The following is a 14,442-nucleotide window of genomic DNA, read 5'->3' on the forward strand; positions in this document are numbered from 1 at the left end:
GGGCTCCAGCGCCTGTTGCATCTGCTCACAGGAGCAGGCGACTCAACACAGCGGGATCTGGAGCCGTGTTCGCTCTGGAGCATTTTCCCTTGGGAGGGCACTAAGCTTTAGCTCCTTCCATCCTGTCTCTGAAAGAAGAGAGGCGTGCCCATTTCGTCATTAAGCTGGGAGCCAAGGGGCCACCTGTGGGCTTGTCCTAGCGACCCAGTAGCATTTCTCTTCTGTCCCGGCAGGTGTTCCGAATGCCAGGAATCCCTCACCAACTGGTACTACGAGAAGGATGGGAGGCTCTACTGCCACAAGGACTACTGGGCCAAGTTTGGAGAATTCTGCCACGGCTGCTCCCTGCTGATGACAGGGCCTGCCATGGTGAGCGAGCCCCTGTCCCTCCACCCCCCACCCCCCACCCCTGTCCACAGTCCAACAATAATCCTTTCCAGTTCTCCATGGTCAGTCACGGTTGGTCTTTTCATTAGCTAGGGCCCGTCCTTTATCATCCACTCAGCTATAGGTGTCTGCTGAGCCCTTCTTAAAAGACAGGTCTGGCCTTCCTCTGCCCTGCGAGGGCCAGAGGACCTTCTGTGATGGCTGTGCTTGGCTCACAGCGAGTGAGTTTAGATGGTGAGCAGAGACCAACGCACGAGCAGTGTAGCGGCTCCTAGGACGTAGCAGACACCGCTGGAGCAGCTCATCAAATCAAAGGCTCACAGACACCAGCAGATGACTGCGACCCAGGGAGGACCCAGGGAGGGCACCAGCTGCGGCTCCTGAGTGAGAGGCTCCTCGGAGAGTCCAAGGCAGAACAGAGCATCCCCTCAGCTTCCAAGTAAAGAACAAATGACAGAAAGGTGACATCGAGTCGGGTGTGTGAAACATCCAGCAGACACTGGAAGCAGTCAGCATTCCTGATTGAGCTTTCTCCCAAAGATGAGCATCCCAGGGAACTTCCAAGTTCTCTGTAAAAATTCTTCTGCATTTTATAGCATGAACTAACAGCAGTAGCCTCTGTTGAGTGATTTCACCTTCTGCTCTCAGGACAGTGTTTTTCTTCTTGGGTTGTGCTCTCAATCTCTTCCCACCCTCTCAGAGCAAGAAGGGCAAGCCCGCTTCCAGACAAGGGATCTGGGAAGACACTTAGAGACAAATATTCTTAGGTCTGAAATGGGAGCGGGCAGCCCCACTTCCAGAGCCAGTATCTTGGGGAGCTCAAACCACACATGACAACATAGCAGTGTAATGTCTACTATACTCCTAGAGACTTTACAGTACATTGTTGGGAGTGGGAAGGTAGAGAAGAGGGGAAAAGCACAGTGTAGCGAGATGAAGCCTTAAAGGACAGGGTGACAGGTTGGGAAGAGGATGTATCTAGGTCCTGATCAGGAAACTGGATGGTGGGAACCAGAATGGACTGGCTGAGAGAGGTTCTGCTGCCTATAGCTACTCTATACAGTGAAGTTCACGCATAGACAGACCTGAAAGCCCTGTGTCGGAGGGATGGTGAGCCTTGGCAGTAGGAGTGATTACCTTGGGGGACATGTTCTCGTGACTGAGGAAACGGTTTTTTGTGGTGTCAGAAACAGCAGGAGATAGCATGTCACTTCTACAGAAACTCTAGGGCAGGGACTGACAGCTTGGGTGTTGACTGGGATCTGCAAGTCCTTACTTGTAAAGAATTGATCTTGGTGGCTGCAGTCAGCACAGCCCTGATGCAGGCCACTCACCCACCACTAATTCCATCCACTCTAACAAAAGTGATAGCTCACCTCTTCCTTTTGCACTCTTCTGATCTGCTCACAGGTGGCTGGGGAGTTTAAATACCACCCAGAGTGCTTTGCCTGCATGAGCTGCAAGGTGATCATTGAGGATGGGGATGCGTATGCCTTGGTGCAGCATGCTACGCTATACTGGTAAGATGTCCCTGTGTGTCCTCGCCAGTAATAGCAGCCAGGGAAGTGAGACAGGAGCGCAGGAGCAGTAGGGTGAAGGCAGCTGGAGTGGTATCCTAGGAGGACTGCTAGATAGCATCACTGCCCTCCATCCTGACCTGTCCCAGGACTTCACTCTGTCCTGTAACCCTTCCAGAGGGAGAAAATGGGTAGAAGATGCCCTCTTAGGAGCAGCCTCCTATTAGAGAAAAGGCCCTAGAGTTCACCCATATCCCTCTGTCCAACTATCTTGGTTAACAAAAGAAGTTTGCTTGGGCCCAGAGAGGGGACAAGAGTCTAGGACAAGGTTCTTACTGTGAGTTAGGCAGAGCAAGAAAACCCAGCCCATCTCATCTCCAGGCCAGGGTTCCTCCCAGTATTCTCTCTGCCGCTGTCTCGGCTTGCCACCCAGTCCTAGCCTCCTCAAGCCATCAAGACTCCTTGCATGTGACACAGTGCCTGCTGGGGGCTTCCAGGTTGGTCGGTAGGATTTCAGCTCCCTCTCTGCCCCTCTCTCCAGTGGGAAGTGCCACAATGATGTGGTGCTGGCACCCATGTTCGAAAGGCTGTCCACGGAGTCTGTCCAGGACCAGCTGCCCTATTCGGTCACACTCATCTCCATGCCGGCCACCACCGAGTGCAGACGTGGCTTCTCCGTGTCCGTGGAAAGTGCCTCTTCTAACTATGCCACCACCGTGCAAGTAAAAGAGTGAGTGTTTGGGGAGCCTTGCAGCAGAGGCTCATGGTACGAGTCCACAGGTAGTCCTCACAGGGCTCAGAACTTGTGGAGTCTCCTCCATTCTCAGCTCCACCTTGCTCCTGACCTTGGTGCTTCATGTTTCTTCTGCCCAAGTTGCTTTCTACCAGATTCTTAAGGCTGCCTTCTCAGCCTTCAGGTGTCAGGTTTCAGATCATGTTTGCTCCTTGAAATCATCAGGCTTGATTAATGCATATCAGCTTGATTGTCATCTGTCCTCCCTACTTGTGGTGGTTTGAATAAGATTGGCCCCCATAGGCTCATGTATTTGAATGTTTAGGGAGTGGCTAATGGAGATGTGTCCTTGTTGGGAGGAATGTTGTAACATGAGGTCCTGCTAGTTGGGGTTTCTGTCCTGCCCAGTTCCCACAGCCGGTAAATCCCCAAAGAAAATCACACAGAGGTCTACATAAGTTATAAACTGATTGGCCCATTAGCTCAGGCTTCTTATCAACTCTTGTAACTTATATTAACCCATTATTCTTAGCTGTGTTATCCACATGGCTCAGTACCTTTTTCAGCAGGGCAGGTCACATCCTGCTTCTTCAGTGTCTAGACAGGACTGGAGGGAAGAGCTTCCTTCTTCCCAGAATACTCCTGTTCTCGTTGCCCAACCTCTACTTCCTGTCTGGTTGTCCCGCCTATATTTCCTGCCTGCCTACTGGCCAATCAGAGTTTATTTAAAACATAATTGACAGAATACAGAATTGTCCCGCACTAGAATGTGTCATTGGGGGTGGGCTTTAAGGTTTCAGAAACTCAAGCCAGACCCAGTGTCAGTCTCTCTTCCTGCTGCCTGCTGATCCAAATGTAGAACTTTGACTTTTCTCTAGCGCAGTTCTGCCTGTGAGCTGCCATGCCTCCCATCATGATAATAATGGACTAAATCTCAATCTGTAAGCCAGCCCCACTGATTTCCTTTAGAAGAGTTGATGTCTCTTCACAGCGTAGAACCCTAACTGAGAGACCACTCCAACATAAACTCCAGAAGGGAACTTGCTTTGTTTGGCTCGTTCAGTACTGTGTTCAAGGGCCTGCCATTAGTAGGAAGTCATCCGTTATTGTCTTACTGGTTGCATATTTGAATGGAAGATGAAGAAAATAAAAGTCCATGACCTCAAAGAGGGTAAGATCCTTCCCTGGGTCTTGTCCAAAGATCAGAGGAGAGACTACGTCTATGGAATACCTGGCTTCATTTTTTCTGTGGGTCTGTGTAGAAGCAGAGCATCATGGCAGGGAGTGTGCTAAAACTTCCCACCTCATGGTGGCTGATGGCAGAGCATATTGGCAGCAGGGAGTGTGGTAAAACTACTCACCTCATGATGACTAAAAGAGAAAGGGAGCCCTATCAATATTGACTGTGAGGCTGGGTCTTACAGTATAGGTGGGTAATTACTAGGGTTAAGAAGTCAGGAGAAGATGAGATCTGTTCTGTAGCTTCAGTAGATAAAAAAAGGAGGAAATTGTTTGGGGTAGAGGGAGACCAATTATCTCCAGAGGTAGGTGTTTGGGACTGTTTAGTATAAGTTGATAGAGTAGCCCAAGTGGCTGTTAGTCATGGCGGACCTTGACTGTGATGGCCCAGCAGGTCCGTGAAGGACTTTAAGCAGCAAGATAACCCAGGTGGATTGACATTTGGAAGATCACTGGTGTGGAGGCTGGAGATGAGAGAGGAAAGGCCTAGAGGTGTAGAGCAGAGGTTCCTCCAGTGATCCAGGAGAGAGATGCTGGTAACTATGGTGACGGAGAGAAGGCAGGATTCTCAGAAGTGGGTGGGGGTTGGGGGGAAGAAAGGAGGGATTTGAGGGAACTCCAAATGGGGACAATGTCCAGGCTTCTGGCTTAGGCCAATAGGTAAGGACAGTTCCCTTCATTGAGAAGAAAGCATTCTGAGATGGGCACTGTGTTTTCATGTGGGTGGCCTTAAGAGTTGTGACATAATGGGCCTTGGTGAGATTTCCCTGTACAAGCAGTCAGGTGAGTTCTCAGAATGCTTTTATCCTGCCTTAATTCCTGTCTGTCTTCAGGGTCAACCGGATGCACATCAGTCCCAACAACCGCAATGCCATCCACCCTGGGGACCGCATCCTGGAGATCAATGGGACCCCTGTCCGCACTCTGCGTGTAGAGGAGGTACAGTGTGTGTCCAGTGTGTGATGTGGGGGAGGCACACAGAACAGGCTCCCAGAAGACCTGGCTGCGGACCATCTTAGCATTGAGCCTGTGACAACTATACTGACCTTCTGGATCAACCTAACATTTCCAGGGCAGTAGAGATGGGCTGAGAGGTGGCGAGGTAACAAAATGCCAGACAGAGGGCACTGAATGACCTCTTGTGGCTAGAGGCCACCGCTAACCAAACTGAGCACTGGCTACACTGTGCTTAGACCGTTTGTGGGGACAGTAGGTAGCCTGGGGTAGGACAGGTTGTGGAGACGAACCTTACACTGCTGTTGGCCACAGGTGGAAGGTGCGATTAACCAGACAAGCCAGACGCTTCAACTGCTGATCGAGCATGACCCTGTCCCCCAGCGCCTGGACCAGCTGCGGCTAGATACCCGGCTTTCTCCCCACATGCAGAGTACTGGACACTCTCACACGCTCGGCACCCTGGACACCAAGGAGAATCAGGAGGGGACACTGAGGAGACGTTCCCTGAGGTGCTCCTGCTGTCCTACCTGTCTTGTTTATCGTCTGTCTCTCAGAGGCTATGTTGGCTTTTGGAGGCCAGCAGCCTTAGGGAACCTCGGACCAGAGACAGGATCTGAGACTTGTACAAGTTTTAAAAAAGCATTGCTCTCATCCATAATCTCAGCACTCAGGAAGCTGAGGCAGGAGGACCACCATGAGTTCAAGGCCAGCCTGGACTATAGTGTAAAATGCTGTCTCAAAGAGGACCAGGCTGTGGCTGGGTTCAAACTACTTGCTAAGCAGACAGGAGAATTTAGATCCTAAGACCCGTGTAAAAAGCCATGCATAGCTGTACACGCTATGACATGTTCCTGAAACCCCAGCACTGTTGGGAGTGGAGACAGGAGGATTAATGGACTTGCTGGCCGCCAGTTTAGCTCCAGGTTCAGGGAGAGATCTCCCAAGGGAATAAGGTGGAAAGTGAGAGAGAACATGTGATATCCTCCGCTGAGCTCTGCATGAGTGCATGCACACACACACACACACACACACACTCACACACACACTCACAAATGTGCTCTTTCCCTCTGACACATGCACAGGTTTACACACACCAAAACAGAGGATCCGGCTCTATCCATTAAACTCAAGCCATTTGGGCAGTGGTGGTGCGTGCTTTTAATCCCAGCCCTTGGGAGGCAGAGGCAGGCAGATCTACATGCGTTCAAGGTCAGCCTGGTCTACAAAGCAAGTTCCAGGACAGCCAAGAGTACACAAAGAAACTCTTGTCTCAAAAAACCAAAAAATTTTAAAAAAAGCTCAAGCTAGGCAGGAAATTATAATGCCAAAAATCTTTACAATCCAACATGGGGGAAATGGGGGGGCTCATATATGAAAGAGATGAATAAATACCAGGCAGTGGTGGTACACACCTTTAATCCCAGTACTCGGGAGGCAGAGGCAGGCGGATCTCTGAGTTTGAGGCCAGCCTGGTCTACAGAGCAAGTTCCAAGACAGCCAGGCTACACAGAAAATCCTGTCTTGGGGAAAAAAAGAGAGAGAAGAGAGATGAACAAATAGGGAAGGGCAGTATTGTTGGGATTGTTTTGGTTTGTTTTTTGTTGTTTTAAAATTTTACTTTTATTTCATGTGTATTCATGTGTTGTCTGCATGTGAAGGTATCGGATCCCCTGGAACTAGAGTTACAGGCAGTTCTGAGCTGCCATGTTCGTACTGGGAATTGAACCTTGGTCTTCTAGAAGAACAGCCAATGCTCCTAACCGCTGAGCCATCTCTCTAGCCTCCCCCCCTTTCTGAGACAAGATCTTTTGTTTTTCTTTTGTTTATTTTATTTTGTTTGTTTGTTTGTTTTCTTGAGACAGGATTTCTCTGTAGCTTTGGAGCCTGTCCTGGAACTAGCTCTTCTAGACCAGGCTGGTCTCAAGCTCACAGAGATCTGCCTGCCTCTGCCACCCAAGTGCTGGGATTAAAGGCGTGCGCCACCACTGCCCAGCCAAGACAAGATCTTAATATGTAGCCCTGGCTAACCTGGAACTCTAGAGACCAGACTAGCCTCGAACTCAGAGAGATCTGCCTGTTTCTGCCTCCTGAGGGCTAGGTCAAAAGCACTGCTGTGCTGTCAAACAGGTGTTTTAAGACTTGGGGACAAACATCCCCACACCTAAAGCTGGCAAAGCCCATGGAGGTGACTTAGAGGACCAGAGTCAGAAGTGCCATGTTCTCAGGCAGAAATATCCATAACGTTCTCTTACGTTTTACCCTGTTTCTCCATCTGTGATGGGGTTGCAATAAAGGTGACTGTCTCTTTGGTTCTGTAAGAGTTAAATGAAGCAAAGGAGACAAGGTACAGATCCAGGTCTGCACTCCATAAATGTGATGTACCATTAGAGTAACTAGGAACCAGATCCTTTCTCCACCCCCTGCTCAGATGAGCTGAATCAGTCAGGTCCCTGTCGTCTGGCTTCTGTCGGAAACACGACCTCTCCCCAGATCACCCTGACAGCCGCTTGGCCTTGGCCAGCATGACTGAGGAGAGGCAAAGCAGCAGGGGCAGAGGGCAGGAAAGGGTGAGGAGTGCAGTGGCTGGAGAGCTGCCCAGAGAAGCCGCGTGCAGGAACAGGCAGCTCCCTTGCATTCGCCGTAGGCATGGAAAGCATGAGGCAGCACAGCGAAGAGCAGGGGCAAGAAAGCTGGCAGCACAGGATGGTGTCCTCAGTGTCGGCCCTCAGTGTCGGCCCTCATTGTCGGCCCTCAGTAAGATGAAGAACCAGTCACCAGCCGTTGCTGTAACTGACTGCTTTTGCAAATGTAAATACGGTGGCTTTATTGCCATAAAAATCATATGTTTATTATCTTAAAATGTAAGCAGTACAGGCAGATACAGATTTATTCAAAATTTGATCTAAAATGCATTTGTCCCTTTTATAGATGGAGCTTTCCATCACTGTATGGTACCTTGAATCAAGCAGGAATGGATTGCTATCTACAGTGCTGTTGTGTCCGGAGTATCATAAGCTAGTAGACTATAGTTAATCATCTATGTGAAGTTCTTTGTCCATACACACACATATGCACGCGCATGTGCACACACAAATGCACAGCGCTGCACTTCGCAGTGCTAGGTCTGAAATCCAGGGCTGCATACATGCGAGGTGGGTAATTCACCACTGAGATATAGCTCTAGTCTCCAGATTTCCCATTTTGAATGTATTTTTACTATGATTAATACTGTCTGCAGTTCCCAAATAGCATATCTGTCTGATATAAGAGTTCCCTTCCCCCAGGGAACCACAACTACAGACACCGGAGTGACCAGGTATACCTCAGTGTCTCCCTGTTGCGGTGTCTTGCTGAGTCTCTACAGCCTGCCTTTGCCCATCCTTAGGCGCAGTAACAGCATCTCCAAGTCTCCTGGCCCCAGCTCTCCCAAGGAGCCCCTGCTCCTCAGCCGTGACATCAGCCGCTCTGAATCCCTGCGCTGTTCCAGCAGCTACTCACAGCAGATCTTCCGGCCCTGCGACCTGCTCCACGGGGAGGTCCTGGGCAAGGGCTTCTTCGGGCAGGCCATCAAGGTGAGCACAGCCTCTGGACTCTGCCGCCGCCGCCACCTTCCTTTTCCTTTTCTTTGTTTCATTGTGTGTGTGATGTCTGTGTGGGTACATGCGGGTGCTGTAGTGCCGTGGCACACATAGGGAGGCCAGAGGGCCCTGCAGCAGGTCTGTCCTCTCCTTCCACCTTCACCTGTGTTCTGAGGCTGCAGCTCTGGTCGTCAGGCTTATACAGCAAGTTCCTTTGCCTCCCGAGCCACCTTGCTAGGTCTCTCACACTTTTTTCAGCGAATCTACCTTACAGTGCCACACTGCGACCCTGTAGGACACTCGGCCTTCCTGGCTGTGAGTGATGGTATCTGAAGTAGCCTTTCTGTCCCCGCACAGCCACCTAAGAGCAGCACTGCTGCTCTAGTGAGCTTGGGCTCTGGAAACCCAGGTTAGATCCAGGTCCCTAGCCCTCACCAGTCTGTAAGGGTGTGTGTATCAGGTGCCCACAGGCCCCAGGGCGGGGCATGCCACCAGGTAAAGGCTCCTACCACCCTGGTGAACTCAGGAACTAACCTTTCTCTCTTTCTCTCCTCCTCCTCTGCTGAGAGCTGGGAGGGGGGGTCAGGTAAGCCGAGTATCTCAGCTTTCCAGGTAGCCAGACTGGAAGGCTCACCTCTGACCCACCCGGTCCCCTGGAGCATGTCTGTGGCACTGACACCCTGCCCCTAGTGTGTTCGTCCAGGGGACTCACTTCTGTGCCGGATGAGCAAAACCCCTGCTTGGCTTGGCAGCGTGTCCCCCCTTCCTCAGTTTCCTCTTCTGGAGTCCTGGCTTTCCTCTGTGCATGCCTGGCATCTAGGGGAGAAGACACATGTCCTTCCTGAGTCCCCCCATCCCCTGCTTTGTCCTCTACACATGAACTCTGGGCAATCTGCTGTGGCTTAGTATGTCCTCCAAGGAATGGGGGTGCACCACAACGATTTCCTTTGCTTTTTTCCCCCGGTGCTGGAGGTCAGACCCTGGACCTTGAGCATGCCAGCTAAGTTCTCTGCCACCGAGTGCCTCCCTTGGCCCACAGACGTTCACAGTCCCCCCAGAACTGGTCTCTGCACTGTTAACACATGCCCTTCCTGTAGGTGACTCACAAAGCCACAGGCAAAGTGATGGTCATGAAGGAGTTAATCCGTTGTGATGAGGAAACACAGAAGACTTTCCTGACCGAGGTAAGGAAAGGGGTTGGACTTTCCATCAGACTTAGATGTAGCTTGTAGCTACTCGAGGGGCTGAAGCAAGAGGCTCCTGGCCCCGAACTGGCCAGATGTGGCGTCATGAGACCCTGTTCAGAAAAGAAAGCGAGATGTAAGTGTGGGAAGTTTGCTGCCTCTGTTGCAAAAGGGAGAAACCTACAAATACACTTTTGTTTTTGTTTTTGTTTTCCCCAAAAGAAATCGTGGCTGCCAGACCTAGTGGCCCAGCCCTGCCACTCCAGCTGCCAAGGGGGCTGAGGCAGGAGGATTGGAAGTGCCTGGCTAGCCTGAGCAACATAATGAGGTTGTCTCAAAACAGAAAATATAAGTGGGGAGGGGCTGGAGAGATGATGGCTCAGCGGTTAAGAGCACTTGTGTGCACGGAGGACCCAGGTTCTGTTCTCAGCACCCACATGGTGGCTCACAACCATCCATAACTCCAGTTCCAGGGATCTGAGGCCCACACTGACCTTCTCTAGCACTAGGCACACACGTGGTACACATACATACATGAAGGCAAAACACTCATGCATATATGTTCTAAATAATTAAGGGTTGGGCTAGGGATAACTCAGTAAGAGAGTGCCAGCAGAACAGCACAAGGCTCTGGGTTCCATTAAGAGACAGAGGAGGAGGGAGGGACAAAGAGCAGGGACGGAGTCGGGGGAGGATGAAGAGAAAGAGAGATTTATCTTCAACCACTACTTTATTTCTTTAAAGAACTGAAAGTTGCTTTTGTCTCACTCTTTCTTTTATTACTACTTTTTTATGTGTATGGATGTTTTGTCTGCATGTATATATACACACCAGAAGAGGGCATCAGATCCCACGGGACTAGAGTTATAGACAGTGAGTGTTAGGGATTGAACTGGGGTCTTCTGTACAAGCAGCCAGGCTCTTAAACTCTGAGCCATCTCCCCAGCCCTCGACCATTGTTTTAAAGTGTGAGGGAAGATCTAGGTGTGATAATGCACACTTTTAGCCCAGCATCCTTAAAGGCAGGCAGATCTCTGAGTTCAAGGCCAGCCTTGCCTACATAATGAGCCCCAAGCCAGTGGCAGACAGATCTCTGTGAGTTCGAGGCCAGCCTGGTCTACAGAGTGAGTTCCAGGACAGCCAGAGCAATGCAAAGAAACCCTGTCTCGAAAAACAAAAAACAAACAAAGAATAATAATAAATAAATAAATGAGAAAGAAGGGAAGGAGGAAAATGACCAAGGGGAATGTCCCTTCTAAAGGAGTGCCTCTGTTCAGTGAACACTCACTAAATACGGTACAAGCCAATGGAAGGATGCGATTCAGGTGGTGGGGGTGATTGAACACATCAGTTAATACACATGCTGTTATGATCCCAAGGGAAGGAGGAAAATGACCAAGGGGAATGTCCCTTCTAAAGGAGTGCCTCTGTTCAGTGAACACTCACTAAAGACGGTACAAGCCAATGGAAGGATGCGATTCAGGTGGTGGGGGTGATTGAACACATCAGTTAATACACATGCTGTTATGATCCCCACCAAACACCCTGAAGTGGGACTCCAGGGAACAGATACCCCATCCTATGACCATCTAGTTTATACCGCCCCTCCTACCTTAGGTAGCTGCAGCTGGGTTCACCAGTGGTCCGGGTCACCACAGGCCTTGGTCTCATTCTTGGACCCTCCTCCCCTAGCTCCCCAGAGCACTCCTAGAAAAGCAAGGCAGTGGGTGGACCCATGAGGCTTTCCCACCTGTGTGATGCTCTGCCCCTCCCCGCCCCCCCCAGGTGAAAGTGATGCGAAGCCTAGACCACCCTAACGTGCTCAAGTTTATTGGTGTTCTGTACAAGGACAAGAAGCTAAACCTGCTGACTGAGTACATCGAGGGGGGCACACTGAAGGACTTTCTGCGCAACGTGGTGAGCACATGGCCCCATAGTCATGAAGAGCCTTGGCGGGTTACCAGAGGGACACCGGTGCCCATTACCCAGGGACCTTGCTTTGCCCTCAAAGGAGTATACTGGGAGGGACTGAAAGGTTTCTATGGCACACATGCTGACCCATGGAGCCCAGACCATGAGCTGGAGAGGACACCTCTTATGGACATTCTCCTACCCTGCAGGACCCGTTCCCCTGGCAACAGAAGGTCAGGTTTGCCAAAGGCATCTCCTCTGGAATGGTGAGTCCTACCACCAGCCTTGCCCGTGGGTAGAGTGAGGTGCAGGGATCGCAGACTGCTCTGGAAGCCAGATACCCACTGTGTGGGATGCAGCATTCAGCAGCTATTCATTGAGTTTCTTTCAATGCCAAGGAAATTCTGGCCAGCTACTGCCTTTCAGCCAGCAATCTAATTCTCAAAGGATTCCAAATCTCTTTAACGGCAAACAAGGCATGAACAAGGCAAATCATAGCACAGGGTACCCTGACCTTGCTGCCAAAGAGCTGTTGGGGTGCGAAAGGTCCTTGAGTAAACACAGGACCTCACTGCCTAGAAAATAGGAAGTGGAGGAGGAAGAAACAAGTTCTAGATGAATTCTGAAGAGTCAGAAGTACATTAAGGTTTCTAGAGACAAAGAGGCCCCAAGTTTTAGTAATGACAGCAGCAGACCGGGAAGAGAGAAGAGTGAATGGGGTGGATTATGGGCATGAGTCTAGCAGTCCTCACAGCTTACGAGTCCTGATGGAATGAGCACTTCCACAAGGCAGGCACTGTGCGGGGGCCAGCACCCAGGAAGGCTATTCCTCCCGTAACCTTTGTGTCAAGTTGAGATGTGGAGTAGAAAGGGTCAGGGTTGGGATCCTGGGCTTGTCAGTGACCCCTCCACACCTGAGGTTTTAGCATTGCTCCTCACATGGGGGCTCACACAGTATCAGTCTGGAAGAGAAGGCTGGAGGCAGTAAGGAGCCATGTGTATCAGCTACTAAGGATTCTAGATTTATAGATAGATCATCAGGAAGACCGGGGAGGGGGGTGTTGTGAACAGAACTGGGCTTTCGCCAAGGTGTTAGGGTGGAGTTGAGGAAGCCTTAAGCAGAGAGAATAGGTTAGAGGCCATGAAAACATTTCAGGTTTGTGTAGTTAAGGTAATGGCAGTGGGGAGGCAGGGTGGGGTCAGAATGGAGAGACTGGCTGGCAGTGAGGAAACATTGTAAGGCTAGCAGTCGGGTAGCCTCATGGCCCCTAGAATGGTGCTGCCACTTACCAAGCAGTGATGGTCAGGGACAGGATCGGGAAAGCTGCAGTTGTTGCCTGTCAGCAGAACATCCCAGCATGCCTTGGGCAGGAATTTGGGGGTGGTCACCTAGTTATCCGAAGAGAAGAGGCGGCTAGAGCTCTGTGACGGAGAGGTATACAGACTGAAGCAGTGTGGTCAGCACATGAGCAGATGGCTTTATGCTGGGTATTTGTGGCGCACGCCTTTAATCCCAGCACTCGGAAGGCAGAGGCAGGTGGATCTCTGTGAGTTCGAAGCCAGCCTGGTCTACAAGTGCTAGTGCCAGGACAGCCAGGGCTACACAGAGAAACCCTGTCTTGAAAAACTTTTAAATAAAAGATAACTTTGAAAGGACTGACCCTGAGGAGGCTGGAAGAGAAACTCAAACACACAAGGGGTATCAGGGGGAGCATGGAGAGGAATAGACAGCCTTTGGGGGCGGGTGCAGGCAGCCAGGGCATGTAGTCCAGCTATAGGAAGACCTCTGTGGGCCTGGGAACAGTAAGACAGTCTACAGGGGCTTAGGGAAGGGGGCAGTGTACCTTCCACACTGGCAGGAGAGAGAGAAAGAAAAAAGTTTCTAAGAGTGACAAGAGAATGTCTAGCAAAACTAGCTTAGAACAATTTGGACAGGAAGAGGGAGGGGACTAAAGTCCAGACAGACAGACGGATGGAGTCTCAGGGGAGGTGAGTCAGGAGGCCATTTCTTCCCCATCACAGACAGGAAAGCTCCAAAGGGGCTGAAGCCAGACACTGGAGGAGGAGGAAGGAGCAGTGTGTCTGAGGGCACTCCCTTTAGGCTGCCTCAGTCTAAGTAAAAAGGATGGAAGGATGGAAGCTCATGCCAGGAGAGTTGGAGACTATAGGGAAAACCTGGGCAGGAGCTGGCTGCTCTCTGCTGGTGTGGGTCCCAAGCATGGCTTGGAGGCGGGGATGGGAAGCTGAACAAGCTTCCAGGGACACTAGGGTGGCTGGGGTTGAGGGAAGGGAAGCTGGGCAGGCCTGGCCTGGGAAAACAGGCTCGTTGGCCACAGTCCGGAGCCAGGGTCTGTCTGGCTCCATGGCTCCTGCTTCTGTTGCAGGCGTATTTGCACTCCATGTGCATCATCCACCGGGATCTGAACTCACACAACTGCCTCATCAAGTTGGTACGTCCCCGTTCCTGCCCGAGCTGTGGACACACCACCTAGGGGCTTCTGCGTCAGTTTTCTGGAAGCTCTCTGATGTGTGCATACATGCAGGAACAATCTCTCTCTCTCTCTCTCTCTCTCTCTCTCTCTCACTCTCTCTCTTACATACACACACACACACACACACACACACACACACACACGGTAGCAGTCCTTGAAATCATTTTATTAGAAAGGATCAGCTTGCTTGTCTGGCAGACAGAAAGCTCTGGGCTCAACCCAGAGCTTTCACACTAATTTAGTGTGTCAGGTTTGGTGGGGATAGGGGTTGTATTTCTTATCTGTGTGTATGTAGAGCTCTAGCCCACTGCCGGGTCTTGTCTTGTAACAGGCCCCTAAAACAGTTGCTAACCCCATTCTACCGCACTGACACCTGCGGGATCTGAGGCTGCAGTGGCCAGTTTGAGGCCAGCCTTCCTCCCTCAGCCCTCAGTTAGTTGTTCC

At 50.9% G+C, this 14,442-nt stretch overlaps 1 protein-coding gene across 2 annotated transcripts in view; it reads left to right on the forward strand.

The window, feature by feature from the left end:
* The window catches only part of LOC121436566 (LIM domain kinase 2), a 68,350-nt gene that overhangs the window by 49,050 nt on the left and 4,858 nt on the right, over nt 1-14,442 (forward strand). For both annotated transcript variants that reach the window (XM_041636569.1, XM_041636570.1), the window contains 10 exons: nt 234-369; nt 1,798-1,907; nt 2,446-2,634; nt 4,710-4,815; nt 5,146-5,342; nt 8,219-8,405; nt 9,509-9,595; nt 11,381-11,512; nt 11,716-11,772; nt 13,891-13,956. In XM_041636569.1, coding sequence (XP_041492503.1) covers nt 234-369; nt 1,798-1,907; nt 2,446-2,634; nt 4,710-4,815; nt 5,146-5,342; nt 8,219-8,405; nt 9,509-9,595; nt 11,381-11,512; nt 11,716-11,772; nt 13,891-13,956 — 1,267 coding nt within the window. The remainder of the gene's footprint in view (nt 1-233; nt 370-1,797; nt 1,908-2,445; nt 2,635-4,709; nt 4,816-5,145; nt 5,343-8,218; nt 8,406-9,508; nt 9,596-11,380; nt 11,513-11,715; nt 11,773-13,890; nt 13,957-14,442) is intronic.

The sequence above is a fragment of the Microtus oregoni genome, unplaced genomic scaffold, assembly GCF_018167655.1.
Source record: "Microtus oregoni isolate MIOR12 unplaced genomic scaffold, Mior012 000049F_ref0000343, whole genome shotgun sequence".
NCBI classification, from domain to species: Eukaryota; Metazoa; Chordata; class Mammalia; order Rodentia; family Cricetidae; genus Microtus; species Microtus oregoni.